Here is a 26,540-nt window from a genome sequence, read left to right as displayed (position 1 = left end):
GGCATACTTAATCCAGTAAAAGGTCATTCACAGAGTTGAGTAGGCACAGATCTGTTTCATTTTAAAGAAGAGAAATAAATTGTGTTGCTGCTGCATTTTACTCAACATATCCGTATCTGGAATTTATCTTGTGTGTGCTACTTTGTATTCCAATGGTTACCTTAGTGGTTTCTGTTTTTCATTTTAAAGAAGTCACATATCTTGTGTGTAGATTATTATTCCAAGTCCCATGACATAATTAAACTGACAGATACAACAAGGGCAATTGTAATCAGTGCATTAAAATCATTATTCTTGAGACAGGGGATGTATGATGTCATCATATTTGACAGTGCTATAAAATACAAAGGTCAGGAATTCAGAAGATTTCTGCATGACTGAGAATTTATGCATACAAAGTATTTTCCACATTATATGCAGCTGAATGGGCAGATGGAGATAATTATCCGAACAGTGAAGAATCATATGGGATATCTGGCTCCACTGTTTATAGGGATGAAGCCCTAACAATGGCTCAAATTACACAAGTTTGATTACAATCTGCTAGAGGAGTCCATTGGAGAGGGCATGAGTTGGATGATGATTCTAGTTCAGGTATCTTGGGGGAGAGAGACATTCATGGTCACTGCAATGTTGCCCCCTACTGCAGAGAAAGCTACATGGCATGCAGCAGGTGCCAAGCTACAATTAGCATTATGGCTTTCATGGGACATGTGCCGAAATATGCAGGCCTGCAAGGAAGACATTGCAGGCCCTCACATATGTGAATATGCAAAGCAAGTCATCATGGTCAGGGATTTGGATAAATAAGAAAATAAAATAGTTGCCTAGATGAGAACCTGTTGGGAACAAATTTCACCTAACAGGAATGAATGGATCAGTTGCTTGCAGATGGTTGATGGCTTGCAGTCAGCAGGAGTAAGAAATAAATGTTATGAAAAAGAGTAGTAGCAAAGGCTACGATGACAGTCATCTCACAGTTTTGGAATGTAGGAGTAATCCACTGCAAAGTCTCTCACCATCTACAGTGTTCATAAGCAGAAGGCTGAAAAAAATTATCTGTTTCTGCTACATTGCTGATGCTGAAAATCAATACAAAGTAAAATAAATTTTGAAGAAAAATCAGAAGAGACACAAATACTATTATGATAGAAGCTCCAAAAGACTACCAACTTTGGACTGGAGATAAAGTAAGAATAGAAAAAGTATAGGAAAACTTGCAGCCTAAAGAAGAAATATTTGGTCAAGTAGCTGATGGGGAAAACGAAAAGCTGTATAGAAGAAATCACAGACATTTGCATAAAATAAACACACTGAAATTCAAAGAAAAACAACTATAAGTGACACAGCTACTACCACCACAAGAAAAATAAAGACAATAAGAACTGTGATTGTCAAGATCTGCAGAGAAGCTCCATAAATCATGTCTTCAAGAAAACGTATAAAACAGCAAAAACTATCAGAAAAGGAAGATCATGTTAGAAAAGTGAGTAGCCATGTCAAATATTCAAGATCTGGAAGACTAGAGAAAACAACAGACAGATGAATGGAAAGTTCAAAAACAGATCTTGATACTAAAAACTGCAAAGTTGTAGTTACTCTAATGCTTAATGATCTAAACAAATTGTATGCTTTAACCTAAAAGGCTCATTATATTCTTAATGTACAGTTAAGGTTAATTTAAAATTGTAATGCAACCAAATGTATGTTATCCTATAGAATTTGCATAATATACACATTTTATAACTAAAAACGTGAGTGTGATAAATTTTATTTTACATTTGTTGACCGGGCTAGTCTAACTGGATACATGTCCATTTTCAGTAGAGGCCCGGGGAGAAAAGCTCCACTTTTAAACTAGATAAAATCAAGACAATACAAAAAAGATACATGCAATATGTAAAGTAAATAAAATTTCTTCATCAACTTAAGTTATACAGAACTAAAAATATACAGATTTTGAGTACTGGGTTTAATAAGGTAAAATACAGTATTACGACCAAGGGAAAGAGATAGATCATTCAATATTAGTATAATGGGTATGAATGTGCCTTTGAAATGATATAAAAAAGGTTATGAAAGGTGTATAACACAGGGAAGTAGGAGAAATCATGGAGGATAAGTACATGAGGAAGTAATTATAGTCATAGTGAAAGAAATAGTTTGGTTTATGTACGAGGAGGGAAGATAAGAGTTCACTGAGGAAGGACTATATAGTAAGGAGCATGCTCAGTGATAGCATGATGGGAATAAGATACTAGGACGGGGAAGAGTAATGAAATTGCTAAATACTTCAAAGTGGGTTAAGGAGGAGATATATAGAAAAGGTTATGGTGGGGAGGGGGGTTAGTCAAGGTTAGTGCAAGGACAAAGCCATTGTGTTTTTAAGTGAATTTTTAGTTGATTTGTAAAGAGAGGTAATGATGAAAGAGATGTAAGTTTAGTGGGAAGTTTGTTCCAAATCTTCCCCACAGAATTAGAGAAAAGAGAATCACCTGCCTTGTTGTGGGATTTCTGGGTGGTAACCAGTAGTTTATTTGCTGAGCGAAGGTTAAAAAGGTTTGTGTAGGGGGAGATGAGGCTACTGAGAATAGGAGTATTACTAGGCTGGTATAGTAAATATGATGTGTAGATTTAAATGTATAAATACTTAGCTATGGGAAACTACATGTCATGTGGTATACATTCCTCCTAGAAAACTAGTCTGAATAAATATCTGTTGAAGGCTAGAAACTCATTCACAGTACTTGTGTTGTTCATTGGTTGCTCAGATGTTACAGACACATATTATCCCTTTCTTCTAACTTAACATCAGTAACAAAGTACTTTATTAGTTTCTTACTTTGCTACTCCCCTGAGTCCTTCATAAGGTACTATTACTCTTCCCCCTAACCTTACATTTAATGTCATCCTTTATGCATATTACTGTTTGACTCGCATCTGTTTAAATCTTCCATACCTGGTTATTATCTGAATGTAAGGTCCTTTGTACAGGAGTGAAGATTAACGTCAAATGTCACCACAAGCTTGACTACAATTATAACCAAATAAAACCCTTGGTGTATACTGAATTTAAGTAATATGATCTACATTTTTGTCTGTTTTTACACTTCTGTCATCATCACCATCATCAGCCCCTTTTTTCTCTACATAGGGTTGAGGCGTTGCATCAACTATTGCCATCTTTCTTGATTTAATGCAAACTCTCCTACCTTTGTCAGCACTTAGACCTGACTGTTTCTGGTGTTCTCTCATACAATCCATTCATCTCTTTGCTAGGCACCTGTTTCATCTTGAATTCTTCCAGTCTATCCTTAATTTTCACCAGACTATATTCTGCTTTCTTGCACATGTGCCTAAACCACCATAATCTGTTCTCTTTGGCCATCTCTGCAATTAAAGCTACATGGGCTTCTGCCACACCAAAGCCCTCCTTTTTACAATCTGTCAAAGTTTGCATCCTAACGCTAGTCTTAAGTGCTTTATTCTTTGCTATTACTACTTCAACTGCTCTCAGATGCTCTGTTTTCACTGCCAAGGTTTCTATACCACATAACAGTACTGATCACACTACTGTTTTGTACACCTTACTTTCTAGAGTCTTTGGCACACACACTAAACCTGACACACTATGTAAGTTGGCTGCAGCCCCTCGGATTCTAGTTTTGACCTCCCCATTCAGATTTTCCTTCTCCTCAATCACCCCTCCCAGAACAGGTCAACAGTTTTCAGGTTTGTCTTTCTCCCATTTGCTGCCATCACAACTGTCTTGTCTGTACCATTTCATCGCTTGTGCCTTCAGTTTTGCATTCCACTCCTCTATAATTTGCTGAGGTTCTTGTTCAGATACTGCTTTTAATGCCACTTCATCTGCATATAGCAGCCTTGTTGATCTGTCCACTCAAACCTGTTTAGTAATACAGTCTGTCACTAGTATGACCTGTAATGGGGTTCAGAGCCCACTCCCACTGGGAACCAATTTGTGAGTCCAAACTCTGTGCATATTTGTGTCATTGAGTCCTTGTATATAGTCTGCCTTAATTCTACCAATGTTTCTGGAACTTCAAACCATCACAGGACTACACAAATCAGCTTTTTGGGGATTTCTCTCATATGCTTTCACCAAGTCTAGGAATGCCCAGTTGGACCTTTTCCCTATCTCTACCTTCTCACATGGGTGCCTGACTGCAAATATTACATTTATTGTGCTGCATACTGATCTGAGTCTGAACTGTTCATCTTCCATCTTACTTTCTATTGCCCTGTGAATTTATCATTCACTCTTTCCTGCACTTTCATGCAGTGCAACAGTAGCTTAATACCGCTATACTGCCCCAATTGTGAATGTCCCTTTTGTTCTTGTACATTGGCACTAGTTATTTTATTCTCCAAGCATCTGGATTATGCCTTTCTCTCTATACAGCTATGAGTACCCCCTGCAGCCATTCCTTCCTTAACTTACCAAGCATTCTGATCATATCTGCCATGACCTCATCTCAGCCTGCTGCTTCCCCTAACTTACTTTTCCTTAGTACTGTTTTTACTTTGAGGGCAGGCTATGTCTGGGTAAATACAGTTTCTGTGGGGTTTTCTTCATTCAGAAGCTGCTGGAAGTACTCCTATCTAACTTTGATGTACTGTGGGAATGGTGAGCAGGTTGTTGCTGGAATGCCTTATGAAGGGTGTCTCATGACTTTCTTCTTTATCTTTCTGTCTTTGCCTTACAGTCTGCGTAGTCACTTTCCAGAAGAACGCTGTGAGGTTTAATACCAATTGGTGTGTTATTTGACTTTTGGGTGAGCTTTCCTGTTGGACACCTTAACTACTTCTTTGGTTCATAGTTTGTGGTATCCTAGGTCATTGTTTGGTTTCACTTTCCAGAAGATGGTAGAGTGAGTCTGATGCTGTGTTCTTTGCTATTGCAACTGTTCTCTTAGCCTTCTTGTTAGCCAGTCAATATTCCCTTTTAACCTTTTCAGTTTTTTCCTGCACTCCTATTTTCTTTTGATAACTTTCCGTATGTCTCTGATCTCCAAAGCTGACTCGGTCTTATATCTGTTCTACAGTTCTCACACATGCTTTTTTGACACCCTGGCTTTTTCCACCTATTTTATCTTCTTCCTGAGGTGATACAGCCCTGAATATTTCCTTGAACTCTTCTGCTTTCTCTTTAGTCAACTTCTGGGTGTTCAGCCTACTCTCTGTTGACCTTAAAGCCTTTTCTGTCCACTGCTTGCAGCTGACTGTGGCCTCTAATGGTTTATGCTGTGGGCCAACTATTTTGTTGGGGATGACTTTGCAATCACTGATTCTGTTTTCCACTCCTTGCAAGGAAAAAGTCAACCTGAGATGCATGTTAGCCATTCTTGTATGTGATCTTGTGACTGTCAACTGCCAAACCATGTGTTGGCAACCATTACGCCATTTGCTAGACAGAAGTCTAGAATAATCTCTCCTCCTTTATTCCTATTTCCCCACCCAGGCAGTAATCATATCCTGTTCTGTTTAGCCAGATATATGCAGTCAGATCTCCCATTATCAACACCAACTCACATTGTCCTGCTTTATCTAGTAGGCCCTGGACTGCTGGATGAATGCACTTTTTTCCTCATCATCACAACCCTGCTGTGAAACATGATCTAAGATTATGACTACTGTTCTATCCTTACACTCATGTCTGATTGCAGTAGGTCTGTCACTAATTCTGATGACACCCCTTACTGTCTTCTGAAGGTTCTTCCTCACCCCAATTCCCACACCATTTCTAGTCTATCCTCCACCTTAGTAGTAGACTCTGGATCTAAAGTCAACTAGTTTTACTGCATTGTTCTTCCATCTTGTCTCCTGGATACTCAGGATGTCCAGTCTCCTCATTATCATCATGTCGTCTACTTTCAACATATGTTCTTGTCAGTGAGCCCATATTGAGTGCAGCCATCCAGTTCATGTTTGGCAGGATGACTGACTTTCCATCCAGCTTTTGTTCAAGATAGCCACCCTGGGTGACCCAAGCTGGGCAACTGGACAAAGGCTAGCCAGTAAATTATTAAACCAGGGTTGCTGGACTTTATGGCAGGTATACACAGGCAAAAAGAGATATACAGACCTCTTCTACCACTAGCATGGGTCCCTGACATAGGGTGGATCCTCAACTCACTTATTACTGGCAAACACCCATGTCCATTTTTGGCAACATTAGTCAATATGACCAAATAACCTAGAACCAATGTTTACACTGTTGAGTGGCAAGTCCTGACAAAGCACATGGTTTACCTTCTGTTATCCAGAGGACAATGTATACCACAGTTGATACCAAAAACAATTTGTCTACATAACTCTTCTCCTGATAAGCACCACCTAGACACTGTGATACTGCCCACAACTCCATTCATTTGGACTTTATAGCAGGCACACACTGACCAATAGAGACACATAGACCCTTCTCAACATTAGCATAGGTCCCTGACATAGGTTGGAGTAGGCCAAGTCCTCAACTCAATTATTACTGGCAAATACCCATGCTCATTTATGCAGCATTAGTCAATGTGACCAAACTGCCAAGAGTCAATTTTTACACCACTGAGTGACTAGCCCTAACACAATGTGCAGTCTGTGATCTACTTTCTCCTAACTAAAGGATACTGCATACCACAGTTGAAGCCTAAAGTGGTTGGTCTACATAACTCGCCCCCTAATATGCACCACATAGAGTTTATGTTGCTGTGCATGGCTCCATTCTTGGGTGATTCTGAGGTGGAAATATTTATTTATTTTTATTTTATTTATTTAACATTTGTTTACCAGGAAAGTCTGACTTGGAACAAAGCCAATTTTCAGCAGAGGGCTGTGGAGAAATGCTCCAGATGTATGTCTTTGTAAGGTGGGAGGAAACCAAAGTACCCGGAGGAAACCCACGCAAACACAGGGAGGACATGCAGACTCTGCACAAAAGGTACCCCAGATGAGAACTGAATGGGAGAACCTCTTGCTGTGAGGCGACAACACTACCGCTGCACCACTATGTTGTCCACCAGCATTATTAATATTTCTGGGGGGAGGTGAAAAACTCTACAGAGACAGAAGTTGAATATGGAAACTCCATGCAGGCTTTAGCTACAGGTGGTTAGGATCAAACCTTGTATTTTTGTGCATAGAAGACCATTATGCCAACTGTGTTTTTACACTTCCACACCACTGAAAATGTTAAGTGATGGCATTGTATGATTTACATTGTCACTAACTTTTTTAGTATTGATCTCTAGTTATAATCCAATAGTTGTTTAGGATGGCAGGGTGCTGGTACATCAGTTGTCTCCTCTGCTGGTGGATGACTTGAGTTGTCAGGAGGTCAGCTGGATGGATAAGCATGAGCAGCAAGGACACAGCTCACCTGTCTTTTTTTTTTTTTAAAGAAACATCTTTATTGAATTATCACTTATGACATTGGCAAGCATGCATTTATATAAATAACAAACCATATTGACACAATCCCAACTGCAAGCATTTTACATCACAGACCATATTGACACACACCCAGCTGCAATTATACATCACTTACAATCTACCCAATCATTCTCAATCAAACATTGCATAGCCCATTCAAGTCCTGCCTTCCTTTAAACCTCATTCCTTCCCTGTATGTATTGTTCCTACAATTCCCTTTTTTCCTATGTAATTTGTTCCTATCCTTTTTAAAGATCTCAATTCCAGTTCTTTTATCTATGTTACTATATTCACTACTTCTAGTAGTTGGTTTAAACTTTTATTTCCATTTTCCAGTAACTGCTTTTTCAGTAGCCACCATAATTACACTCAATAAGTTGTTACTGTGTCTAGACAATTCCGATTCGGTCTCTCAGCTCAGAAAAATAATTTCCCTAGTTACACCAATTTGCTCACCTAGTATCTCCGACATAGCAGTCTGCAGGGAATCTTTAAAGTCTGCCAACTCATTAGACTCACAGAAAATATGTTCCCAATTACCTCCAGCAGCTCACCTGTCTTGAGAATATGCCTAAGATGCATGCTACCTCTGTATTACCCCTTGATGAGAATCACACAGATATTCAACAGCGTTAACACCAGCAAAAGAAAACAGGAGACCATGCTTGCCACTGCACTTACTGATGCATGCATGTTGGCACTACTGCACACCATGTTCCTGTGAAAAATAAGTTTTAATGCACATAAAGTTCTTTCAGATGAGGTGCAATAGGCTGGCATCCCTTATGAAGGGTGTCCCATGACTATCTTCTTTGTCTTTCTGTCTGCCTTGCTGGCTGCTAAATCACTTTCCTGAAGCCACCTCCCCCAATTTCTGTTGAGATGATCAGACAATGATAGTCATAAAGCTTTCTCCCGGGGAACAAACCCCACTAACATGGAAATGGAGTATAGGTCACGACCCAAGTTCAGTATTAGAGAGAAAAATAAATATTTAATACATGTTCAACAAATAAAAAACATATTTTTGAAGAAGGAAAAAGAATAACCCCATTTGAAAGGAGGATGTTTGTTATGACATATTTGTGTACCCAACACATTGGCAATCATCTGGTATAATGTCTGCTAATATTCTCCCTCTTAAGCCATTCATTCTCCACAACGAGGTGTAAGAGCAAGTGCTGGAGTCAGGGTGTTAAGAAGTAAGAATGTTATAGTGTAAGACTTAGTTCATTTCCGTAGATCATTTCTGCATCTTATCCCCCACTATCATCATACAACCAGTCTAAGCAGGATTATACTGATATTTGTTCAATATTATTTATTCTGAAGGCATACATGTCATACTGAAGCTTCCTTCCTCTCAGTGTAGCAGTTGCATAATGTTCTGCATCATCTAAGCAATGTATGAGTTATCAGTTACATAAGCAGTGTGTTTACTGGCTAGAGCTCAGCTTGAGAAACAAGGTGCATGTAGGTTCAATAGAATTAAGAATTAGTCTTTCAGCTGTGTGATTCACTTGCAGAGATTTCACACAAGCACATCATTTGTTTACTGACTGCATTTAGTAACCAGGTCAATCTTGCTGTTTCAAGAACCTTTTCCAAAGGACAATGCTACTGCATTCCCCTCCACCTTTGTACGTGTTTACTAAGTTTTTGCTCAGAGTTGCATAATTTGAATTTTTTCTGCACTGAATTTATGCTGCCATATTTTAGATTATTTCTCCAGTCTTATCAAGTCTCTTCTAATCCTTATTTACACATTTTTCTGCATAATGTTGTGCCATCTGCAGGAAGGCAAATTGTTTAATCAAGAACATATGTAGAATCACTTAAGACATTTGATAAGAACAAATCATAGCAAAGCTCTGCTAGTCTTCACCCTTTCATTTGAGATGACCTTTGTTTTCTCCCTGGGACCACCCAGTCCACATCTAAATGTATTCATTACACTTTTGTACGATACTATACCAAATGTCTCACAAAACTCTAGTAATATATATATATATATATATATATATATATAGGCAAACTTATATATATATAGGCAAACTTCTGATTTGAGACCTTGGCTACCAAGTCAACAAATTAATTTGTTAGATCCTTCTGGCATAATCTTCAAGTTATGAGTCTATGTTGCCTTGGGTTCTTTGCCCCTGATATCTAGCAAAAATTTGAAAATATTTTTTTTTTTTGCAACAGTAATTCCATCATTTTCTTCATAAATGAGTAGTCTGATATATAAAGAGAACAACATTCAGCTTCATACACTGTACAGCTGAACCTACAATTCTAAGAATTCACTCCATGTCCATTTCCATCACGGCTCACAAGATAAAGACTCCCACTCTATCTCTATTTGTCCTAATTCTACCTCCTGATAAAGTTATTCCCTAACAGAGCATATAATAAATATAGCATTAACACCAAAAGAATGACAAAAACAAAATAATATCCATATTATCAAAACAAGAAGAAAAACAAAAACTCAGATAAAAAGAAAAAAAAAACACAATCACAATTCCAAATATACTAACTCTGAGGTTTCTCGGTTTCTGGAGTAAAAGAATAATCACTTACCCTGAACATATAGGAACTTTGGACTAAATTTGCCACCATTTAAAGACAATGGTGCAATCAGTTATTTTTTCCATTAAGAAAAAGCACTCAGTGAGAGTGCTGTCATGGTAAATATATGCTCACCACTCCCCTGTTGAAGGAATGCTGCTCCATTCTGTCACTTTTATCCTCCAGTAACACACTATGGTACAACTGTTCCTCTCTCACTGTGGAAGGAGTAGTGATGATAACTTTTTAAATCATAAAGTCAAAAAGATACTTCCTTGAATGTTGGCCAACTTTTCCCCAAGATGAGCTACCTCCATTCTAATTCCACACAGTTGCCTGCCGATGGGCAAAATCACATCACTTAGAATGTCTCCTTGCAAACTTCTACTCAATGCCCACTCTTCTGTACCACTACTATTATTCTTTGTTTTAAACTACCATTAGGTTGCTTAATTTTTCCCTAGCTTATAAATCCCCCCAAAATGTTTCCTTTTTCCTTACACTCTTTGCCCCCACTGCTTGCTAACCACTAACTTCCTGGCCAACTGACCCACTCATTACCTCACCACCAAGGGTGGGAGTTAGTCAAGACTGACCATCATTTAGACACCCAACAGGGAGTGATGCAAGGATTTTTCATTTAAGCCATATGTTCCCTGTGGATGCTTTGTTTATGGGAGGGAAGTAGGCATGGAGGTTTCACTCCATGTCCCTTCAGCAAGGGGCATTGCCAGCAAGCAGCCCTGTTCCCCATCCTCAAGAACTGGTAGTGGTTTCTAAAGTCTCCAGTGGAGAAATTCCAACCACCCAGTGTGCACACTGAGCACTCCCCAGGCCAACCCTCCCCAAGAGAAGCAAGTGAGCTTCACCAGTTCACTCCTTTATACCTTCAGGACTGCAGCTAATAATTGAATCCTGGTCACTTGGGTTACTGTCACAGGTCCATCCCATGTGTACCGTGCAGCCAATCTTAATAAAATATGACTTTTTCATGCCTTATTTATAGTGTCTAGACCTCCAGTCACTAGACTGGTAATGGTAGGTTTTCCTATATGCTTTAGAAAACACTATGTGCTTCCATATAGGAAGATCTATAAAGTTGTCAGTACTTTCTCCATGGATTGGGTAGATGGCTATGGAACCTAACTGAAAGACTTGAAATACAGACACAGAAATAACGATAAAAGACAGTTCTCCCCTTTATACTTAGTAAGGTACCCAAACAATAAAAATCCAGTGCAAAAGAACATTGTTGTGGTACTGCACCATGAGTGTAGACTCCTCAGAACCTTTGTGGTGCCCCTTTGATAATAAGTATTGATAACAAGTAATGGGAATGCAGTTTATAATGTTTCCACGATATTAGAACCCCCCTCTGAGAAAATTCATGCTTGCAAGAGAATGCAATACCAATGATCCCCAGCTACTCAAAATATCAGTCTTTAGACCTGAAATACAGATAAAGAAATAATAAATTCAATATACATGCTCCCATTCCAAGTCACCAAGGTGCCCTTTGTAGTGAAATAAATCCTGTACATCTGTTACAGTGCTGCCTTGAAAGCATAAGCTAATTACAAGAGACAGAAGATGTCCCTTTGTCAACATGCACATATCAGACAAATAAATAAACCACAATATAAATTACCTTATGAATACCTTCAGATTGCTGCTAAAGCCATCGCATACCCTGTTTCTATCCTTATAAACAGAACTATCTCAGAAGGTTACATCCCTTCCTTATGGAAAATCTCCCATATAATCCCCTTACACAAAAGAGGTAAAATCCACTGATATCTCCAACTACCGTCCAATTGCTTTACTCTCCCCTTTAGCTAAAATCATGGAAAAATGTATCCACCATCAACTACTTCAGCATCTTCTCCACAATAACTTGCTTGCTAATTGCCAACACGGTTTTAGGCCCTTTCATTGCACTACATCTGCCCTGCTAACTTTTACTGACTGTATTAACAAGAATCGAAACAACAACTCTCTCTCATCTGCTCTATTTATCGATCTATCAAAAGTCTTCAACGTGGTTAATCATAACCTACTTATCAATGCACTAAAAGCCCAATATCTTGACCAACAAGCAATCCTTTGGTTTAAATCCTATCTTGAAAACAGAAAACAAGCAGTACTCTGGGACAATAAACTATCCCCACCACTCCCAGTGGACACTGGAGTACCCCAAGGCTCTATCCTAGGACCTCTTCTTTTTTCCATTTTCATTAATGATCTCCACACTGCTTTTCCTCAAACCTCCTGTATACAATATGCTGATGACTCTACGCTTATCTGTACTGCCAAGTCTTCCTCCTCCCTCCAGACCCTTACCCAAACTGTATTTAACAAAGTAGAAAAATGGTTTACCCAACGCTGCCTCCTCCTTAACCCCAAAAAAACAAAACTTTTACTTTTTACTCCCACCCAAAAATCCCCACATACCCACTTTACCATTACCTCTGACAATGGTACTTGTATTTCCCCTGACTCTACTGCTCGTCTCCTCGGCATAACTATTGACCATAACCTCAGCTTCGATGTCCATGTTAACAATACTATAAAAACCATCAATAAAACACTAGGCTCCCTGTATAGAATAAAACCCTTCCTTACCCCACTAGCTAGGAAATCTATTGCCCAGACTCAGCTTACTTCTACCCTGTTCTATGCATCTGCCATTTATACCAATCTATCTAAGCTTAACCTTTCCAAACTGGAAACTAGCTATAATAATATTACTAGATTTGCCACTGGCTCCCCTTATAGAACCCACCACTGTCTCCCCTTATAGAACCCACCACTGTCTCAACCTTCAACAACTCAGTTGGTTAGAACTACAAAACCAACTACAATACAATCAACTGCTGATTGCACAAAAAATTCTGCACCACCCCACCAACACCCCTATCCTATCTAATCTGATCTCCCCATACAAAAATCTTACAACACTACGCTCAACTAATAAGTTACAGATTGCCAACAATATATCTAATAACAAAGCAGGAGATTCACTCTTTTCCAATGTTGTTGGTAGAAACTGGAATAAGCTTCCAAATACACTCACTTCTCTCTCATCTACACAACTCTTTAAGGAACACCTCAAACATTACCTAAAAAGACAATGGCTTTGTCCCTGCTCAAAGCCTGATTGAAAAATACTCTTCACTTTTTCTCTCCCCCTCCTCTCATGCTTCTCTCCCCCTCCTCTCATGCTTTATAACAAATACCCCACCTTGAGAGTCATTGACTATCAACTACTAACCCCTTCTTACCTGCATTTTGTCCTTCCTAGTCTCTATTTTTCTTTTTCTTACTTATTGGCTTTTATTTTTTCTCTCAAATGAATGTTGATGCTTAATTATTATGTTTAACTGTTGCCTGATTGTATTTGTAACCCCTCTATTGAATTAAGACATGTTTATCTCCAAAATCTACTCTAATGTCTCTGTACAGTATTCACAAAATTTACTTTCTTTACACATTATGCTGTATAATTTAAGCTAGTCATTTTTTTCTAAGTTTTTAATGCCTTAATGTGTTTGTGCATGGAGCTTTTCTCCCCGGGTCTCTGCTGAAAATGGATATGTATCCAGCTAGACTAGCCTGGTCAACAAATATAAAATAAATAAAATAAATAAATTATGTCAGCAAAACCACCGATGAGAAAATTCTTACTTGCAAAGAAACAATGACTATCGGTGGTCCCCACACAGCTCAAACCGCTAAGGTTTCAGACAAAGAAATACAACAGGCAGTTCTCCTGTACCAAGTGATAAGGTATGAGTAACAAGGAAGCAAATTAACACAAAATAAAAATTTTGTGCTACTGCCTTGAGAATGCAGATGTCATTTGGCAATATTTATTTTTTTATTTTATTGACTGAGTTGCTCAGCTGGACAGAACCAATTTTCACTGGCGGCCCAAGAAGAAAAGCTCACTCCACTTATCAGAATACCCCTACAGCTTCAGGAAAAATAGCAAATTTATTTATTTAGTTTACATTTCTTTACAGAGAGAGTCTGACTGGGCAAGAAGCCCATTTTCAGCAGAGGCCCAGGGAGAAAAGCTCCACAATGGTTAGTACAGTAAACACAATAAACACAGGTAATTTAAGTAGAGAACAAAGCATAATCTGCATAGGATAAACATACACTAAAGTACAACAAAATAGGAAAAACATACAATAGTGTTGTTGGGAATTGCACTCAGTTATATGGTTACAGTAATATAATGGTTAGTAAAATAAATCCAATAAACACAACTTATTTAAGACCATAACAAAAGAAAGGAGGTGATGTATGCATACATAACACGTGATTCAAAATGCAAGACTGTGTATACAAAAATCAGCCAATACCACAGAAGCAAAGATCTACCCATTCCATCAGTGATCCAAAGTTAGGAATGGGCTCAGGCCGCTAATGCAGCTGACTTGGGGGATAGGAGTGAAGTGGCAGATGGCCAGCTCTCCTGTCCTTGGATCATAGCCGGGCCTTAGGCATAGGCCAACTAGGTGGCTGCCTAGGGCACCGGTCTAGCAGGGGCACTTTTCCAGTATTTATTTGGTGCAGGTATACCAGGATGGGGGCACCAGGTAGTGTGGTGGGGGGGCGCCATGGAGCCCTTTTGCCTAGGGCACCAGTTGACCTAGGGCCGCTCCTGCCTTGGATGAGAGGGTTGAGGGTGAACTGCTGTCTGTGTAACCTCTGGTAGAGACCATAAGCCTCGCAGCTCAGGAAATTCAGGAAGGGGAAGTGATGGACATGCTGACATCACTGCATGTCATTCCTCCTAGGAAAGCTACTGTGACTGACTATTGCAGTAGGGTAATGGCTCCTAGCACTCAATCCAAGACTCCCCATAGTTTTCTTGCTCGTGAAATTCTAGGATTTATGCTGAAAGACCAACTCTCCAGGACACTGGGGGACAGCCCAGGAAAGGGATATGTCTAAGGTTATCTGGTACTGACGGGGAGCAGACAGGGTGTGCAGAATACAGATAGAGGATCAGTAACAGGTCATGGGAGGTGGAAATCTTATTTAAAAAATGCTTATAGAGCAAGGCTACATGCAAGACTATTCATATAAAGATATCCCCCACTTAACAGACCATTTGTACATGAAGGTCAACAGACTCAAAAGGGTTGAGAAAACAAGCATGTTACATATAATTAAAGATGGTTACATTAGTGACAGAGGCTCTGTTTTATACAGACATTGCTTATTTACAAATTTTACTGAAGTCAGGGATGTCATCAGTAAGGTCATATTTTCATAGTACCAGTGATACCACTTAAGTAGGAAATCGAGATCCAAGTTGAATAACGTATAAAAAGAAATATGTATTGCAGATTCACTTTGTACAACAGATCTTTTAAACAGAGAGAAACCATAAGCCCCAAAATACAAACCTCAGAGAAATCACAGTTAGGAGTTAGCTCTGAGTGTTTTTCATTGGGTACACTATTACATTTTCAGGTGCAAGCTAGGTGAATGAGGCAAAGACAAAGTACTTATTTATTTTATTTTTTTGCATGGACAGAGCACTGATCACCAATGACCACAGTTACAGTCTCAGCCCGGATTACATGAGCAGCAACAGAAAATTGTACATCAGCATTGCTTTAACATATAAAATATATTAATACAGGAAAAAAAAAGAAGTTATGCACTCACCATAATGTTCCATCTGTGTTGTCCATTTTCATTCTTCCTCAACAACTGGGTTCGGACCCAAGCCTTGGATCTGACTCAGACGTTATTTTCAGCCAGTGGCCACTTGAAACTCTCGAGGTCCTCCCTTACACACAATGCTGTAACCCTAACATCTTCAGATCTTGTTTGCTGGCTTACAGTATAAAAGGAAAAATTAGTACCCTGGCAATAGCAAACATACCTGGAGCTCAACATAAGGAATAGTGGTTCCCTTATAAGGTCTCGTTCTTTCAGAAGCCATTAGTTTAAAGGTAGGGAGTTGGTGGGAGGGAAGCTAAGGAAGAATGAAAATGGACAACACAGATGGAATGTTTTGACTTCTTTATCTGATGTTCTCAGGTTTCATTCATTCCTCAACAACTGTTACAAAGTCTCCAGCTACCTGAAAACCAAACAGAAATGGACAACACAGATGGAATGTTTTGACTTCTTTATCTGATGTTCTCAGGTTTCATTCATTCCTCAACAACTGTTACAAAGTCTCCAGCTACCTGAAAACCAAACAGGAATCTAAGAAAGGATATTCCTAAGCACAGTTGAGCCAAAAGCTGCTTTTCCCCTCGAGACCAGATCCAGTCTGTAATGAGTAATAAAAGTATGAGGATTAGCCCAAGTAGCAGCCGCACATATATCGTCCATAGAAGTCCTGGATAAAAATACTGATGATGCTGCAACGGACCTGGTTAAAGGCCCAATTTATTATAGACAAAGGAAATATACTCAGTCAGCCATCTAGTTAAAGTTACTTTCATAACTGGCTTGCCTAATTTGGAATCCGCAAAGGAGATAAATAATCTGTTTTTCTGAAATCCTTCATTCACTGTAAGTAAAAATTGCCTATGTGTATCCAGCAAGTGTAACATATATTCACCTTTATAAAATTTGTAAAGACTGGGAGATTAATAGACTGATTAATGTTGGATTCTGACACCAACTTAGGAAGGATTTGTTCTTAAAGCTATCCTCTCCTTGTGAAATATCAAGCAAGCAGGTTTTGCAGACAATGCTTGAAGCACTGACAGTCTTCTAGCAGATGTGAAGGCTACCAAAACTATAATTGTCCAGGTCAGAAACTTTAGGAGAATGAATTATGGCCTGTAACACTAAATTTAAGTTCCATGGTGGAGTTGGATCTTTATAAGGGGGGGTCTCAAAAGAAGGATACCTTTCAAAAAGGCCTTACAAAAGTTTTGAATCAGCTAATGAGTTGTTAGTCCCTATGTGAAAATTAGAGATGGCAGCTAGTTGTACTGTAATAGTTGAGGAACTGGCTCTTTCATAGAAAATTGTTGCTAAAAATTGAAGGACACTATGCAATGGTGCTGCAAAAGGGTCAAGTATGCTTCTGTTGCACCCAAAAGCAAATCTCTTCCATTTACTTCTGTAAAGTGTTCTTGTGGAAGCTTTGTGGGAAGATAAAAGTATATGACGGATAGGGGAAGAGAGCAAATATTGTCTGGCTATCAATGGAAGTGGAGAAAACATGCAGTCAGTTTTAGGTTCGAGATATCTGGGTGAATCATGTCTGTCAGGTGACTCAGAAGGTCTGGAATTTGATCCAGAATCCAAGGAGGGTAGACTAGATGAGGTTAAAGAAAGGGGAACCAAATTTGTCAAGGCCAGTAAGGGGCAATAAGGGGGACTTTGCTCTTCAACTGGGATGTTGTCTCTATGAACTTGGGGATTAAGTATAGGGGAGACTGGGGGGCCAATCATATAGGAAAGCATCTCTGTGTGACCCCCCCTCCCTGACAGGGGGATTAGGGAAAAGAACTTGCTGCACTTGTTGTTTAGGGGAGATGCACATAGGTCACAGCATGGCTGGCCTCAATGGGGAAAAATCATTTCTGCCACTTTCTTGCTGAGAGACCACTCGTGAGGTAGTAGAATGGACCTGCTCAACTTGTCTGCTGTCATGGTGGACTTCCCAGGAATATGTGTAGCTATGAGAAATCGATTGGAAGAGATCGCCCACTGCCAAACTGTGAGAGCTTCTCGATACAAAGGGTAAGATCTGGTTCCTCCTTGCTTGTTGATGTACCACACCGCAGGCATATTGTCTGCCTGAAATGCAACAGTCCTGAAAGGGAGAAAGTCTTGGAAAGCCTGCAAAACTAAGAGCACTGCTCTCATTTCCAGGACATTGATATGCAAGCTGGTCTCTTCAGGGGGCCATGTACCTTGGACTGTTTTTCCCAGAAAGTATCCCCCTCAATCTGGGATGTGTGCATGGTCACTATGGCCATGGACTGAGGCAGAATGAAAGGACAGTCTTGTAGAACCTGATCTGAGTGAATTCACCACCAAAGATGCGTCTTGCATGCTTGGGTAATTTTAACCTGAGTGGACATATGCTGATGAAGAGTGGACCACTGAGTTGCTAACATCCATTGTAGAATTGCACATCCAATTGTCTTTCTGCTGGAAAGGCAAAATGGACTGAACAGTGACTATCCAGAACTTGGTGTGTCGAACTGACTTGTTCAGATTTCTGAGATCCAAAACTGGTCTCCAGTCCTCTGTTTTCTTTGGCACTAAAAAGAATCTTGAGTAAGTTCTGGATTCTATCTGGTCTGGTGGGACCTGTTGGATGACTTTTTCTAGCAGCTTTTCTATTTCTATTGCTGCTGCTTTCCCCTAACTAGGTGGAACATCGGGAATTTTGCCTAGAGGTGGGGGTGGTAGGGAAGAGTGAATTATATAGCCTCTGGAAATAATCCTCTGCACCTATGTGTCTTTTGTAAGGTCTAGCCAGGCTCTCTGGTACAGGGACAAATGACCCCTGGACTGCATCCAGAGGTGGACAATAGGGCCTCCTTTCAGGAGCGCTGGTAGGTTTTGTCAGAGAAATAATCTCTAGACTCTTGGTTCTGCAGGCCTCCTCTGCTGCGTGGGTGGCATCTTCCATTTGATTTCCCTCCTTTACCCCAGGCGGAACTATTTCCACCGGGATCTTGGAAAGGACCCTGTAACTTCTTGAACCACAGTTTTTAGCCTTCCTCTGATTCCTAGAAAAAGTCATTTGAGGGGTTGAAAAACATACTCCTAATGCAGAGAGGGTCTTTACATTTTGCTTGCACCTGGACAGTGTCTTTTACTTTAGGGCCAAACAAAGAACTTCTGTCAAAGGGTGCATTGACAAAAGAGGACTTGAAGGGCTCTGCAAAGTCACATAAGAGCATCCTGGCATGCTTTCTAATGAAAATGCCTAAACCCACCACCCTTGAGGTACCTTCAGCTGCATGTGAAATAAGCTTAATGGACAAATCTGTAATGGTTGGTAGGGTAGCCAACTGTGGGGCCACAGAAGTCTGAGTCTCACTAGTACTGTCCCTGGCAAGAGATTTGGAGAGTTCCTTAATCAAGTCCCTCTGCAATCTAGTGAAGTGCGCCAAATAAGTCAGCAATCTGACAGCAAATGTAGCTGAAGCATAAACACGCTTCCCAAATCTGTTTAATGCCCTTGACTCCCTGTTAGGGGGATGGACAGAAGAACTCTGTTCCATGGGTTCATTTTTGGTCACCAGCATGACCATAGCATCCACTGGTACTCCCTTGCTCCAAACCCCCCTTCTTTTACGTGCTGCCAAAATCTGGTCAGGTCTTTTGGGATCAGCTCAACCATGTCTGGTTCCTTACACGCCCACCTAGAGATCATGTCAATGAACTCATTGGCAGGTAGAGTCACCCAGGAGGTAGAAAGGCCAGATACAAAGGCTTCCAGGAATACAGATTTCACTTGGGAAGGGTTATCGGTCAACCAACCACACCTCTGCTTAAGGATCTCTGACTGACTCCTGAGGGGAGTCCAAGTGTCTCCTATTGCACGTTCTCTTCCTAGGGACTTCTTTGGTAGGATGCTTCTGAGAAGAATCAAAAGAAATGGAAGTACCCTGATGGGTAGCGTGGAGACTTTGGGTTGGCTACCCCTGTGGAGTTGAGTGATGAGTCTCAAGGCAAAGATACACACACGAGATGTAGGGGGAAATTCAGAGGGCGGTGGGACCATCCTCCCTGCAGAGACAGAGAAAACTCTCTCCATCTCAAATGCAAAGCTCTCTAGGGAGGAGGGCCAACAGATGCTTCTGAACTATCAGCTCCCTTTGACCCAAAGGTATTGCACCAATGGCAGAGGTGAAAGCCGAGCTGTCCCATGCCACAGATCCGAGGGGTAGAGATGGTTTCAACAACTTCGGAGTTGACTCCAACACCTCAGATCCAACAGGGACATGCTGGCTCAGAGAGCCATTTTTCTCTGATATGCTCAGAGCCGATGTGTCAAAAAAAAATCGGACCCAAAGATACAATGATCTTCAGATCCGAGACAGACGATCCCTGTAGACTCAGATACAAGGACTCCAAAGTCATGGGTCAGACCAGAGGAGGAGTCATAACAGGGGGTGTAGAGGTGGTAACAGCTTCTTGACTCATACGGGTTTGAGCAGGAAGAACTCCCACCTATATCTGTGCTGAGAAACTTCCTTATCATTCTATCCATGTCAGCTTCTGTCAAGCTCCTGGAAGAATGAGAGGATGAGGTGACAGAGGGGGATTTGGAATGCCAGTGTGTTTCTAAGAAAGGTTAGGGGATTCTAGAAGGCACTGGATCCATGGAGGATGCATACCTTGTAAGGGGCAGGTGCTTCAGATCCAAGGCCACTGGATCCATGGAAGCAGACCTAGTATCTGATGCCAGCTTGTCAGAAGTTAAATATTTCTGATCCGACTTCCTGGACTTCTTACAGACCAGATCTGACATCAGATCCAAGGAAGGAGTTGAAGAGCCCGATGGCTCTGAAGGCCTCTTTCTTAGCTCCTTGGTGTCGGATCTGGGGGGCTTGAGCCCCAGATAAAGCTTTGGAAAAAGTCGAGGGAAGCAGACCTTTCAAAATTAATTTGCATTTGAGGTCTACAACTGCCCTTGGTTTAAATGACCTGTAAATAGAGCAATCCACTTTTAAATGTTCAAGGCCCAAACAATAAACACACTAATTGTGTGTGCCCAATAGAGAAAGACTGTGAACATATTTTCCTAATTTTTAAACCTAAAAGGTTTTTCTACCATGTTTGCAATCAGGAAAAAAAAAAAAAAAAAAAAGAAAGGAAAAACAAGAAAATGTGTATGTGTGTGTGTGTGTGGGGGGGGGGGGGGGGGGATGCCAGCAATGGTGATCAGAGATACACTAAAAGGTGTAAAAATGGGCAAAAGAAAATATATCAGCTATGGTAGTTAAGAATTACATGGATGTACGTAGGGAAGTAACTAAAAATATAATTTTAGAAAGAAAGAAATTTATATCAAACTTATCTGAAAAAAATGTGCTCGAGAACTCACAGTGACAACATCTTTTTGCAAAAGCAGCAAACAAGATCTGTGGGTGTTACGGATAGAGTATTGTGGGTAAGGGAGGAGCTCGAGAGTTTCAAGTGGCCACAAGCTGAAAATAACGGCAGATTCAGATCTGAGGGTCGGATCTGTACCCAATGTTGAGGAATGAATGAAAATTGACAAATTCAGATCATACATTTACATGGAGGTTATCATATTGTTGCACTCAAACATTTTAAAAGAAAAAGATATGTACATGTTTACATAAGAAGTAAGAAAATGAAAAAGGAAAGAAAAAAGTAAAATATAGGAATGTGAGAAACCGGAAAAGAATGAGTTAGAGAGTAAGCTTGAGTGTCGATTCTGCAATTGCAATCACACAGGATTATCATCTGCAAATTAGTAAACCCCCAGTTAAGTATGTGAGGGATTAGATTTTGCTGAGTTGTATTAGAGCAGTTAGGTATTATCTACCAGGTAGGACAGCAGACTGTATACAACAGGTATGTAAGTAGAAAGAGGGTAAGAGAGGGGACCAACACTGTGGGTGGTGCAGAGTTGTGACCTGCCTTGTATTCAGATAGCTGCATTCATATTGCTTTTTTTAGAAAGTATTTGAACTGAGGTCTGGAAACTGTGTAGTCAATGAGTCATCTAGGACATGAGGAAATAACTGCCATAGGGTCAAGGACTGAAGTTATGACTAGTAAAAAAAATAGCCTGAAAGAAGGTGTTTGTAGAGATGGGCAACCTCTATCTTAGCAAATGAGCATATAGGTTCTAGATGTAGCAAAACAGTTGTGAAGTAAGATGAGAGGGAAGTAGTCTTGATGAAATACTTTAAAAAGGAAATCAAGAAGGTTGGATGTGGCTTGCATTAGAGTGAGACAATTTTCATTTCAAAGGGAGCTTGATATGAAGCAGTAGATTTTATTTGAGAGGGTTTGAAGGCTGGTTAAATTTTTGGCAGATGAAGAGGTAAACAAGTGGAGACCATATTCCAGTTGTGTGAGAAAGACACCCTTGCCTTTAACTACCTGGCAAGGTTTGAGAGGAATTGAGAGATCTTGTTGGCTCAAAAAGGTAGGTAGTTGATCATGGTTCAGAGTTTTTCAATGTACTGCTGGAATTTGAGCAATTGGTTTAGCCATATACCCAGATATCTAAAGGAAGTGGTTGATTCAGTGGTATTATTGTCACAATCTGTGATGCAAAGAGGTAGAGGTCGACTTGGCCAGTCTTTTTTGGGTAACCAAAAATTAGAGATGTTAATAGGTTGCTGTTAATTGGTCACCATACCTAAAGGGAAGTTGTGGAAGGGGTATGCATACATCTGAAGAAGTCCTAGTACTGACAAAAATGCGGCGAATATGTTAAGCGTTGTGTGTATTTTATTTTGTTTTTAATGGTGCATTGGGTGGAAAATAAAACTTCAAGCTCAAGAGTCTGCTGGTTGCCTTTCGAGGAGCTCTTTTCTAGTCTATTTTTGGGTGTCAAACAACATGGATTTGGATTTGTTAGGGTTCAGTAAAAGTTTTTTTGGAGGTCAGCCAATTATGCAGTTGAAGAAGGTATTTTGGAGTTGTTGTTTAATGGATTTTTGAGAGGGGGAAGATCTATAAATGACCATATCATAAGCATATAGAAGCAGTGGAAGCTGGCATAAATCAAGGGGGTCTTTGTGAAAGAAGACTGAGAACAGAAGAGGGGCATGAATGGTATCTTGTAGACACCAGAGAGAGTGTAAACACTATCAGAAAGAGCAGTCCTTGTCTTTATGATGAAGGATTTATTAGATAGGAAGTCTTTGAACCAACTGGTGGATATCCAATCCAATATAAGAAAAAAAAAAGCTTGTATAGAACAGTCAGAAAATATAGTTACAGATGTGGTATGCAGTACGACTTTTCAGACTTCTAGCTCCATATCTAACACTGGACCACTGAGCTAAAGAAGTGGAATCACCTAGCTGTACTAGAATACAGTGCAGTTACAATGATCCCAGTAGATTTCTACACCCAACATTATTTCAGAAGCGTTTGACAAATTTGTTGCAAGATCTAGTCCTTTTTCCAAGTCTGCATTTTTTGCACAGTGCAGAAAAGGTCATGCAACAAGGACAAAATTAAAAAACTAATTCATTTTAATATCCCATTTTTTTTGTACATTACAGTAACCCAAAACTCACTGTATTTCATTTCATTTCAGGAAATTCACTGGGTTCTACAGGGTCTCGAGAACGCTCTATTGATTCTGACTCAGAGCTAGAAGATGGAAATAGTGAATACCATAATTCAAGGCAAATGAAGTCAGCAAAAACTGGATCACGGCTCATTAAGCAGGGTAGTGAAACAAGTGCTGAAGAAGGACAGCTCTACAGTGATGGCAATGAAGGGTCTCATAGCAGAACCTCAAGTTTGGAGCAAACCTCCAATCGCAGTTCAAGCATCAATGTTATGTTACAACAGTTAACGATAGGTGAGCATGGAGAACTGGATAATGAAGTCATTACTTCTACTTCTGAAGTCAAAGAGGTGACTTCACAACGAAGCCAGACAACTCACACCATGACTCTGTCACAGTATAATACCAATCAGTCCAACAGTGTGCTCAAAATCAGTCACTGCCTTTCAGATCCACTTCATTATGACCACTTAAGCCCACTTGTTTGGCGGCAGAAAGGAAAAACAATAGCACTGGACAAGAACACAGCACCAGAATGTGTGTAACATGGTCATGGTTTGTATTTTATCGTTTAATGCCTGTCACTTTTTCCTGCAATAAACATTCCAAATACTCTGCTGAATTGGTACAATCTCATCATAAAAATGTGACATAATACAGTAAAATTTGTCATGGATCTTTGCTCAGAATGTCACAGACAGAAGTTGTTTACCAAGTGCACTGAGAAAAAAAGTGCATGATCAGCTCTCATCTGCTACCCTTTGTTGACAGTCTTTCTGAAACGGGGCAGTAGAGATGCATCTCCCTTTAACTTCTGTAGCCTGTGCATCTTTCACATTAATTTCCAGTAAACAAAACAGGTCATTCATTTACTAGCAGTTCTCTTTTGCAGCTGTGTGCTTATTGTGATGATAACATGCAGCAGACATAATAGCTGGTATATTTCTTCAATAACGCATAGCTCTAAGTAACGAGCTGAAAAGAACAAACTAGCCTCTGTGTAGAGCTGTATTCATTACTTTTGGTAACGGTTTGAAAAATGTACAGGAGCTACTAAAACGCTTATTTTGTAATAAAATGCACATGGCTAAGTTTACTATGAAATATCAAATTATAACAGTGAAGTCATGTGATATTTGATAAAGCAAAGTTGATCACCAAAGTGTGGCACTTTGATAGAACTGTGTATATTATGCACTTTGAAGTGTGAATCTGAATGCTGAAATATAATTCACTTTGTTTAATTTTTTTATATATTTTATGCAAATGGTAAATTATAAGAAATGTGTTGTAAAAATACTTCTCAAATACAGGGTATACCCTCACAGTGAAAATTTCTGTTCTACTTACTTTTTTTTAGCACTTTTGATACAATAATGCTTCCAACGTGAGCCACACCAGGTTTTTAACAGCACTGCTAGATATTGCTTTACAATTACTGTTCCTTGAGATGAAAGAGGTAATACTGCCATATTTCAGTCAAACAGCAGGTAAGCAGGATCAGAGGTCAATAAACCTCTGAAAAGATGAAAACAGTAAAGACATAAGGAACTCTCATTTCTTTGTCTCAGATGTGAAAACAAACTTCAGAACAAAATGGAAGCTAACAGACTGCCGAAAGACATGAAACAGTGAAGAAATGAATAAAGCATTTACGTTGCTCTTAGCATCACTGTGTGCTGCTGCTATAACATTAAGAGAAGAATTTGGGAACAAATCTATCTTTACTCTGGTGTCTGCTGTTTTACAAACCAAAACACAGGTGTAGCTCATACCTTTTTTTCTCGGATCCTCATACTGATTTTCTTGCAAGTCAGCGAATATTACAGTCAATGAAAAGCGAGTGATGTTAAGAGTTCCAGACTTCTTAATCTTCAGAAGCATGCATCTTACTTCAAATCCTGTTATTCCAACAACTTATTAGCAAAATAAGAACTGTTTTTTTTTTTTTAAATTGTCCCTAATTTTGGGTCTTTCTCCCTTTTTATTTTTGCTTTGTCACTAATACTTGAGCAACTGTTGCCACAGTGGTGCAATGGTTAGTGTTGTCGCCTCACAGCAAGAGATTCTTTGGTCCGATTCTTGGCTGGAACATCTTCTATGCACAGTCTGTATGCCCTCCCTGCGGTTGAATGAGTTTTAAAGACATGCAGGTAGGTGCGTGTGTGTGCACCTTCTGTGAAAGTTGGGTGTCAGACTGGCAACTCGGCACCATAAAAACTCCACTGCCAATCAATCTGCGGACCAGTGATCCACTGTGATGAGCCCTAACTGGGAAAAGCCAAAATACATTGCTTTTGGCACTGATACTTGAGCAAAGGGGTTAAAATCATATGATGCAACTTATCTTCAAATCCAATTCTCCCAAACACATACACTTGTAAGCTAGGGTGGGAAGAAAGGGGTGGCTACCCTGGATGTAAGGCTGTTAGCGGTTTAATTGGAAGATGCTAATGGGGTGGTATTGCAGTACAAAATTCAGAAATGAATGCCAATACTACATTTTCAGTCACAGCTGAAGAACTAAAGCATTTCATGTGTGGCATTATAACTGTAGCAAGCGCTACAGTTTTAGCACAGCAGATATTTTTTTGGTCCTTAACTTGGAGAGGATATTTTATTTTTTAATTAATTTTTTTTTTTTTGGTCTTCAACTTATTAGAGCTGAAGGAGACACCAGAACAGGGTGCTGTACATGGTGCCAGGTAACATTGCTATGGTCTCTCACACACACACACACACACACACACACACACAGTATTAACCATATTTGAATGTCAGCATGACGGCCATACTTTTAGGAACAAACCTTTAACAGCATCAGCTGAAGGGGTAAACATCCATCCATCCACAACCCCTTTTTCCAGTTTCACACGTGAGTTCAGGGTGTCACTTCAACACTGACAATCATCTAGAGCCAAGATATGCTTGTTGCTTCTCTTCTTCCATACCACACATTCGCACACATGCTGTCAGCTGTGGTCAATTTAGAGTGTCCAGTCCACCTACTACACATCATTGGAATGTGGGAGGAAACCGAGCACCTGGAAGAAACCCATGCAGACTCCACACAGAAAGCATCCCAGCCAAGAATCGAACCAGGGAACCTCTTGCTGTGAGGTGATAATGCTATCTAATGCACCACGGTGTCATCAAGGGTTAAGCATTTTTACATGAAACTATAATTTCTTGATTTTTAATAGGTATGACTAAGAATATTCCATGCAGAAAGGGACTGGCTGAGTTGGAACTGATTCTGAACATTGTTCACTCAACGAAACCCATAGAC

General features: G+C 39.9%; 1 protein-coding gene across 3 annotated transcripts in view; it reads left to right on the top strand.

Moving 5' to 3' along the window:
• Positions 1 to 26,154, top strand: part of ARHGAP45 (Rho GTPase activating protein 45) — a 786,168-nt gene extending 760,014 nt beyond the window's left edge. For all 3 annotated transcript variants that reach the window (XM_044053816.1, XM_044053817.1, XM_044053815.1), the window contains one exon: positions 23,276 to 26,154. In XM_044053816.1, the coding sequence (XP_043909751.1) occupies positions 23,276 to 23,796 (521 nt within the window). In that variant the 3' untranslated portion in view covers positions 23,797 to 26,154. The remainder of the gene's footprint in view (positions 1 to 23,275) is intronic.
• The last annotated feature ends 386 nt before the right edge of the window (positions 26,155 to 26,540 follow it).

This window comes from Protopterus annectens, chromosome 13.part0, assembly GCF_019279795.1.
Source record: "Protopterus annectens isolate FY-2018-M chromosome 13.part0, PAN1.0, whole genome shotgun sequence".
NCBI lineage: Eukaryota > Metazoa > Chordata > Ceratodontiformes > Protopteridae > Protopterus > Protopterus annectens.
Note: the sequence above shows the minus strand (reverse complement) of the source record. Positions and strands in the feature narration are given on the sequence as shown.